Source organism: Oryzias latipes, chromosome 7 (assembly GCF_002234675.1).
Source record: "Oryzias latipes chromosome 7, ASM223467v1".
Lineage (NCBI taxonomy): Eukaryota > Metazoa > Chordata > Actinopteri > Beloniformes > Adrianichthyidae > Oryzias > Oryzias latipes.
The window spans coordinates 9,076,864-9,086,399 of NC_019865.2; the positions used below are offsets into that span (position 1 = coordinate 9,076,864).

Consider the following 9,536-nt stretch of genomic DNA (forward strand, 5'->3'; position numbering starts at 1 on the left):
TCCTTCTTCTCCCTTTCATGCAATCTATGATTTCATGACTAATTATCCTAAGTTTGATATACGTCTTTGTGTGAATGTATTGTTTTGTGCATTTTTCTTGCTTTGGTTGCTTGAAATAAACCATTTCCAAATCCAAAGATTTCTATGAAAACAATTTGAATTTTCATAGAGTATAGATTCAGGGCCCACTGTTTAATTGACTTCAAGCATTTATTATTTGACTATTTTACCTAAATTGGGGTTCCAGCTCATAAGAAATTCAGAAAACATCACCAACGAATCTTTTGCTAAGCGGCACAGGCTCCCCAGATGTCATTAAATTGGTTCAATGTGGGGAAGACTGCAGTCTTGACAACCAGCCAGAGGACCATCCCATCATTGATCCCCTCCATAGTCTGGCTGAGCCACAAACGTTTAGAGCTAAGGAGGCTGGCTGTCTACAGAGCGCTGTGTCCGAGCAGATCATCAGAAAGTCTGAAGGAAGTGCAACATGTGGCAGGAGAAGATGAACCAGCAAAGAGACGACCATGAGCTTCAGCGGATTATCAGAAGGACAAGATTCAAGAACCTGAGACATCCAGAAAGAGTGGAATGAGGTGGAGGAACAGCTTCAAAACCCACCACATTCAGGAGATTGGCTACAACTGTCGGGTTCCTTGAATCAAGAACCTTCCGAGCCTGGGCCTGGTTTCTCCTGGTTTTTTTGGGAGTTTTTCCTTACCGAGAATTGGGGGGGGGGGGGGGGGTGTCTAAGGGTAGGGATGCTTAGTTTAGTCTGTTTAGTTTAATTTCACAATCAGCTATTGTAGCTTATAACTATTTTTTTTTTTTGTACAATTGCTGGTGTAAAGCCCTATGAGACAACTGTGTTTTAGTATTGGGGTATATTAAAAAAATTGAATTGAAATTGGGCCAATGGAGGAAATGTCTCAACTGGATCAAGGAAAAGAAGGACTGGACTGTTGGCCAGTGGTCCAAGGTCCTGTTTTCTGTTGAAAGCAAAGTGTGCCTTTTGGGAATCAAGGTCCAATGGTTTGGAGAAAGACTGGCGTGGAGCAGAACCCAAGCTGATGAAGGTCTACAGTGAAATCTCCAGCGCCAGTCATGATGTGGGGTTCAATTTCCAGCAGGGGTTTGCTTTCTTAAATCTAAAAGCATCGCAACCGTCTATCAGAATGTTCTAGAGGATTTCATGATTGCTTCTGCTGAGGATTTGGATGGAGATGCAGATTTCCTCATCCAGCAGGGCCTGACCCCAAGCCATTAAAGAAGTATTGAACGTGGACATTTCCTTTTGAAAGTACTTCATTTTGGTTGATTTGATGTGAGTATAATCTGTCTTTAGCATTCTGCAGAAACAGAGATGCAAATGGTGATTTCTCCACAGTATTCTAACTTGTTGAAATTCTGTTTTTTGGTGGATTTTGTGACCTGGCACCACAATTTATGTAAAAAATAAAGAAATACTTAAAATCAATTACACAGTTGGTCCTGAATCTATATCCTATGAAAGTTTATTTCTTTCAAAATAATTATGGGATGAATAGACTATTTCATAAAATCCTTTTTTTTTTTGTATAGTTTAAACTTTTTCTATTGATTTTCTCTGCCTTATTAATGGTCAACAACCATTATATTATAGACAGAAAAACAAGTTGGTATCCGATGAGAAGCCATAACTACAGATAAAACGGTCATTGTTTCTTGCATTATAAACAAACCTGGCTTAATTACACATTGTTGCATTCTCAGGCTTTAACTTCACAGAGTTATTATGTATGCATAAAGCTGTTTGTGGTGTAAACACAGGATACCAAACCTCATATATATATATGTGTATATATATATATATAAATATATATACAGGAAGGTAGATCACAGGGGTGGGGAGGGGGAGCTGCACCACACAGTATAATGAAGATTTTACCAGCAGGAATGTAAACTCTGATCACGCCACAGTGAATCACAAACTAAATTCAAACACTTTTCCTGGAAGTCGCCTGTTCGTGGCCTCAAGTTCATTATTATCTGAGTCATCCTCTAACAACAAGCAAAATGAAATATTAGTTTGGGTATTAAAACATTTAATGCCTGTTAGTCATAGGCAGTGCTTTGTTTTCTTGATGCTTTTTTTTTTTTTAAAGAAGAGAGCAGTGGCGCCTCAAGGAGCGTTTCTCTCTCGACACTCGTGTGCCATTGTGTCTGAAAATGTGAAATGCACATAGGGGATGAAGCGGCTTGGAGCTGGGTGTTGCTTTTAAATGTTCTGTGTGGGATCTTTTACATTTTTATAAAATGTATGCATGCATCTTGCATGGGGTGCAAGATGCTCTTTTAGAGTTGAACGCAGTATCGTGGTTGGAATGATGATAAATGTGCTGCCCACAAATGTGGACCGGAGGTTCTAGGAAGTAATGATCTTTAAATGACCATAAATCAATTGATTAATTTACAAAAAAATGTTGACGTGGAGTTTGAATTGTTTTTAAATTGAATTCAGTTTGCTACGGTTTTTATCATTCATTAGGATGTTGCATTTGATGTTTATTAAGGCCTTCTGGGGTTTATATTAAAATGTTTTACTTTGTGGTTACAGGCACACTTCCTCGCAGGCTAAGGAAGGAGCTGCTGGCTGTCAAACTACGAAACCGACCCAGCAAACAGGAGCTGGAGGACAGGAACATCTTTCCAGCGAGGAGCGATCAGGAACGGCAGGAGATACGACAGCAGATTGAAATGAAACTTGCAAAGTAAGTCCTGAAATAGCAAATCTCTGTACTGTCTGGTTGGAAAAACGTACTTTACCTGCTTCATATCCTCAAACTGGACATGTATTTCCTGTGCAGTCCACCAAATGGATTCTCAGTGTGGAGATTCCACCTGTACAAGCAAATATTAAAATGAAGACATGGCAGTTCGGCGTCTTTAATATGATCCAGGTGATATCAACATAATAGCATCCTAAATTGCCTTTGTCAAGCTCCTAGAAGCACCTTTGCGTTAAAGTTGAAAGTTGCATTGACTTGAATTCCTTCAGTTGGAAGACAACTTCCCCAAATATTCTTTAGGAGCTGATTTTCATATACTTTGGTTCTCAGAACTGGGTAGTGTTTTATTTTTCATGGTAGAACTTCTGTGTATACTTCAGCCACAAAACACATAAGGGGAGGAGCTGCAATCAGAGACAAAAACACTGGATCCAAGTGATTTTTCTAATTATTTCATGACTCGATGCTTCATTGATTTTATAAAAAAAGAAATCAAACAAAGAGTGGAAATAAAGGGTCGTACTGAAGAAACGCATGCAGATTTAGCAGCCTCTCAAATTTTTCAAGTGACTAAAAATTTGTCTTTTTGGTGCAATGAGGGCAGACAAGCACGACCTTCTTGGAAATGTTTTTGCACAAAGCTGCACAGTGGATGTTTATGTTTTGGCCTCACATTGAGGACATCTGCAGAGGTAATTTTGTAAATGTAACTGAGGCACAAATATCCACAGACTGACAGGAAGCGTGAACGTGTCACAAGACATTTATCGATGTAGGGTGCAGCTCAATGTTGCGTAACCTGCTGTGCAGACATTTGTTTGCGGCCAAACTTCATTTGCTAACAACTTTTCCCAAAAAAAAAAAAAAAAAACCTGTCAAGTGCCTGCAAAAAAAAAGCAGCAGCAGGCTTTGTTTTGAAATTTATTGGAGGAAAGCCTTTACTGTTATGTGTAATCAGGTGATCTCTGGTTTGGAAGCAAACAAGAGGGTGAGGTGTATCTGCAGATCATGTGAAAACCCACAGAATAGAGTCTCTAAGACAAAGCACAGCGTGTTATGTAAAGATAAAAGAAAAACAGTTTGTTCAGATGATGTTTTTTTACAGCTGTATACATTTCATCTACCTGCACAGAATCATCCAATGATCTAAGGAGGCCAAGGTTTTTTAAGGGCACTAACCATCTCAGTGACGTGAATCACATTTAAGGAAGATACTCTTTGCTGATTATGAATATACTGTATATATATATATATATAGTATATTTTGATATAGATTGTCTAAGATGTTAAATATGACACAATAAAATACTGTTTGGCAGGTCGTCAGAAATTTAAGTTACATTTTTTTATAAAAATAAATTATGTGGAATGTACCACAAACCAAGTGAATCACATAACACATTTCTGATGTGTTTCTGTTACACTGATGTCACAACAGGGTCTTACGGGTTAAAATAAAACTGTCAATATTTTTTCAATAAATCAGACAGTATTTAAGCCAAAAAAAAAGACATCGGAAGACCATGTTTATTGTGATTTTATGATGATAAAATACTGCTCCACGACTAACCTCTCCATCCAAACTTATTGTTGCTACAGATCAAGCCGTTAGAGCCATCATGAACTATGATGGGTAGTACAGTAATAACACATCGCCTCTCTGTTCTGTCAAAGATAGATGACCGTTCTATCTTTACGGGCTGCAGACCTGGCACAGTGCTGCAGCCGTTTCTAATCTTAGCTCCGGAATCTGTTCAATATTGCATCTCCTGCTGCACTCCTGCCTCTCCACAAATGCGGGGGAGGCATCTCAGCAGAAATAATAGAGGAGTTGGTGGACAATGAGACCCCACTACTGTACTTGGAAGCAGAAGTAAACTGGGAAGAACCTGTTCTGAGCATTTGGCAGCTGAAGAGATGGAATGAAAGCTGCCCACATGCAGGATTTTCATTCCTCCTTCGCATTAGGCGGTTTGAAAAAGGTCTAATTCAGAGCTTCCCCTCTCAAAAGGAATCCCTTAAGGCAGTGGGTGTTTTCTGTGAGTCATTATGGTGTTCTTGGGGTATCTTTTAAGAAATCTGTTTGCAGAAGTCAATTTTTCAATAAAAAAAGGTGGATTCCGCTTTCAAAACCATAAATGTTAATTATTTTATGCAATTAAGGTGACATAACTAGAAAAGCTTCCCCTTTTTCCCATAACTATAACTCGAGTTGTCAAGAGAAACAAAAAGGTTTCTAAAAATAGCTTCAATTGTGATATTCGACACGTACAGCTCTGTGTGTAGTCGTGAAATCCCATTCCTTTGTGTTACTAGGGAGAATATTCCATCAAGACTCCACCGTTTTCTAGACACCAACTGCTGTTGCCTAGCAACCTAGCCACCAGATCAAAATTGTAGTGAATGCTTATATTTACTAAAGCTTTGACTAAACCGTAAATGCAGCATCATAAAGTGAAAGAAAAAGCTTCTTTCTGAGCTTAAAAGCATGAAAAGAGAGGAAATCATCCCTTTGACTTGATTATATTTAAAGAATCTTTAAAAACCTGTTTTTCATTATATTCTGCTCCGATGAAAGGTGGGGATTTCACTCAGAGTAGAAATAAAAGAATGATAGCGTTTTTCCTTTTATTAACTGCAAACTTGGAATCTCCACTGTACTCTTTGTTCTGTTTATTTGTTCTGCAAGACCTTTTTTATGCTGGTGTTTCTTTTTCTCAATCGCTCTTCTTGGAAGAGAATCGGGGAGTCAAGCTGTTGAATTATTTCTTCTACTATTTCTGGACGTCTATTCATGCGTTCTAATTAACAGAGTTACAAAATGAAAAAGGAGATATTTGCAGAATGAAAATATCCTAAATCAAAGCAGTCTCTGTGATAGTTAGATAAACCTAAGTCTGTTTTTATTAAATAAAAATATATATAATATATATATTTATTCTTTTATGTAACTTGATTTTTATATATATTTGTGTGGGCGTGTGGATGTCAGTACCTATGACCTATCTTTTATCTTTCAAAGAACAGAAACTAAAAAGTGTGGTGGGTCTGTGGGAGAAAGGACATAAGGGTCCCTGCTGTGTGGAGGCATTCAGCCTTTTATGTAGGTTTCACCTGTGAAGCTGAACCTTGGTTCTGCCCTTTATGCTGGTTCTCTTTGAGTACCGAAATCCATACGACACAGGAGAAACAGGAAAATGCAGCATTTTATCTCAATGTGTACATTTTTTTTATTTTCTATTTTTATAAGCATCCTGATTTGAAAAAGATGACTGAGTATCAGAGCCACAATGAAGTCGTGTTTTTTTTTCTTTCAAAAATGAAGTTATAGTTTCATGAAAATAAAGTTACAGAAAAAAGTAAAGAACATTCAGAGAGATTCTTGAGCAGTGCACATCCTACAAAAGGCATGTCCAAAGTCCGACCCACCGGCCGACAGTCTCCTGCCATACAAGCAATAATATGTGGCCCCCAGCACTAAGAGCGGTTTGTACTATTTTTGAATTGGGATTGGCTATATTATGTAATAAGCTATTGCAAACTTGGAGGAACAACCTGTGCCTACTTGACCTTCAGAGCCTTAAGGGCCAAACGAGAGAGGAAAAGATTTATTTGTCAGTGTGATGAAAAACCACAATGGTTTGTGCTTCACGTTGTTTAAATTTAGAGGTTTACAGTGAGCACGTAATTGGGAATAAAATGTAACAGAACTCAGATTTAGTGTTGACACAGAAAAAATTGCCAGACATATTTTTTATCCCTTGTGCTATCCTATGACCCCACCACCCTTACATTGATGTGTTCTCCATGACAAAGGTGGATAAAGGTGGAAAGATTTCATGTAATCCATGGACACCAGTGAGGATCACAAATAATTGAAGAAAAAAGGTTCAGCGCACTGTCTTGTGGGGTCTAGATGACCCAACTCCCAATGTTAAAGTGCCTAGGATAGCACAAGGGTTAATTTTCTTTTTGGTGGCGCTATGGTGCAGAGGTAGAGCGGTTGACATCTTATCAAAACATGGCAGGTTCAAATCCCGCCTTGTCCGCCCGTGTGTTGAAGTGTCCCTAAGAAAGACACGTAGCCCCACATTGCTCCTGGTTGTCATAGGTTGGTGCCAGCATTTGGCAGCAGAACAGCCATCAGTGTGTGAATGTGTGTGTTATTGGTGAATGAGACTGTGACTGTAAAGCACTCTCAAGGGGCCTTCAGAAAAATGAATAAAGCGCTATAAAAGCATTTACCACTTCTTTCTGGCCTTCAAATCAGAAATTCACCATTTTTTAGGTTAAAATGTATGTAGATAGATTTATGTTTTGTCAGAAAAATGGAAATATCCTATTGCAATAAAACTGTCATTAGCTTATTTGCATTTAGTGTTGTAATGAGGGTTCCCTCACACAGTTTCACTCACTAATTCTGACCATCTTTGCAAAAAGTTTGGACAACATAGATTAAACAGTTATGTTCAAATGTCTTTATTGAAACATTTTAAAAGCTAAATGTAACAGTTCATTTCGAAAAGCACAACTTTTTCCTTGTAAAATGCATTTTCTGATGTATAATTAGACCATTTTTATACTTATAATTGTACGGCTGCATTCTTGTAATATTTTGACTTTTTTTCCACATATTTATGTTTCTTTTATGGTAGAAAAAACCTCAAATGAAACTGCAGTACAGTTTTGTGTCAGTAGTAGAGTATTCACGACATCAAGGTCGGGGTTTCCTTCAGTGGCTGCGAGGCTCCGCCCCCAGCAAATTATGCAGGCAGTTACCAGGGAGACTCGGGGAGTCCCGCCCCGCCCGCCCATCACGACCCGCTTGAAAAGCGCCTGCAGTGGATAGTGGAGAGCAAACCCCGCGCCGCCGCCCTCTTGTTTCCCCGCTCCTGCAGCCGACATGCTGCTCGGCGACTGGAAGGAGTAACTCAGCGGACGATTCTCGTTTAGGAGAATTATTTTTGCGCTTCCATTTGATTGTTCCAGATGTGGGGAGCGCCTCCGCACAAGCATCACAGCCGCGGTTTGGATGCCAGATGGAAACATAGGGGATTCCTCTCGAGAACGCGCATAGTGCAGAAACTCCAGCCGGTCTAACGGAGGACGGGGCGGGGAAAGTTTGAGCGAAAATGGTTCAAAACGTAGTTTTGGTGTTTTTCCGCAGGAGACTAAGCCAGAGACCAAATGTAGAGGAGCTGGAGAGCCGGAATATACTGAAACGTGAGTGCTGCCTGATGATTACATGATTATCTACATGATTATATTACATGATAATAGTTTATCGGCTTTTCTAAATTTATTTCTATGTTTGTTTTCTTTTTTCAGAGAGAAATGATCAGACAGAACAAGAAGAAAGAAGAGAGATCAAACAGCGGCTAAACAGAAAGGTACAGACAGGCAGCACTGACATTTCTGTGGGGACCCATCAGGATCAATTCAAACTTTAACGCCATCGTTTCCTCACCTTTTCCAGCTGAATCAGCGGCCGACCGTAGATGAACTCAGAGACAGAAAGATTCTGATTCGATTCAGTGATTATGTGGAGGTGGCCAAAGCTCAGGACTACGACAGGAGGGCAGATAAGCCCTGGACTCGCCTGTCAGCCGCAGACAAGGTGTGTATGGATGCCCATCTTTGATCTAATGACCATACAGGCCTGACAAGTTCAGCTCAGAATGAGCGTTTTCATCCATTTTCTCAAGCTGTTCAGCTATTTGGTGTGAAGATGTCTTCTTTCTCTCCTCCTGCTGTCACACTGATCAGAGGCTGCAGCTCAGAATTGAACAGTTTGTTTGTTTTTCTCAACAGGCTGCAATCCGAAAAGAGCTGAATGAGTTCAAAAGCACTGAGATGGAAGTGCACGCCTCAAGCAAACACCTAACAAGGTTTGTATTCGGAAATGCGCGTCTGCAGTAGCGTGTGCAGCACGCTCAGTCTATTCTGGGATGCGCTGGTCTATATTTAGCTCCCCCTGCTGATAGAAAAGACTGTAGTAAGCTAAATATAGATGGGAGCGCTTCTCAACTGGGAGGGGGAGGCGGTCCCCTGAAGATCTCCTACTATCAGGGACAGCTAGAGAAATGTCGCAGCGTCCTCAGCTGATGTACCAGTGACCCAGAAGGAGAACTGGACAGTGTTTGCCTGCTCAGCAGCTCTGATTGTTTAAGCTAGTGCAGCAGCATCTTTGTGATGACAAAGGCGCCTTACGCTCGCTCTTTCTGCACAGGTTTCACCGGCCATGAAAGCGGAGTTTCTTCTGTGAAGAAATGGGAAACCAATACATTTTCTGAAGCTGCTAGACGCCCCCTAAGTGGTGAGCGTTGGAGGCTCCTGGAGCTTTCTCGTCTTCAGCGCCTCATCAATTTTCTTCCAGCACTCTCATATCATCAATATGGAGGAATGCCTGCGGGAGAAGCGACGGCGGGGATGTTTGCAGCAGAGACTTTGGCTGAGACTCTTGACTCTCAGGACAAGAGCGGAGCAGAAAAAGAAAAAACAATCTCATCATTCTTGTGTTGTTTTTTTTGTACTAATACATGGACTTCTTTGACAAAGCGGTTTGGATCCGGGTCGTGGGGAAGAAGGTGTGCATGTGACCAGCTTCACTTTTATAAATGTGTCACAGGGACTGAGCAGGCCGCTGTTGGAGACACATTTGATATGAACTGTATGTACAGTGTGTCCATCAATGTCTTCAATGAAAAGAAAACAAACCTTTGTAAGCACTTCTTGTCTTCAAAATACATCTTTTGTAAGAATTGACCT

The 9,536-nt window shown here is 40.2% G+C and overlaps 1 protein-coding gene across 2 annotated transcripts in view; it reads left to right on the top strand.

Annotated features, from left to right (window-relative positions):
- LOC101158444 (phosphatase and actin regulator 3) overlaps positions 1-9,533 on the top strand; it is a 41,868-nt gene extending 32,335 nt beyond the window's left edge. For both annotated transcript variants that reach the window (XM_023956515.1, XM_023956514.1), the window contains exons 7-12: positions 2,597-2,750; positions 7,936-7,991; positions 8,097-8,158; positions 8,245-8,385; positions 8,580-8,656; positions 8,998-9,533. In XM_023956515.1, coding sequence (XP_023812283.1) covers positions 2,597-2,750; positions 7,936-7,991; positions 8,097-8,158; positions 8,245-8,385; positions 8,580-8,656; positions 8,998-9,013 — 506 coding nt within the window. In that variant the 3' untranslated portion in view covers positions 9,014-9,533. The remainder of the gene's footprint in view (positions 1-2,596; positions 2,751-7,935; positions 7,992-8,096; positions 8,159-8,244; positions 8,386-8,579; positions 8,657-8,997) is intronic.
- Positions 9,534-9,536: the final 3 nt, after the last annotated feature.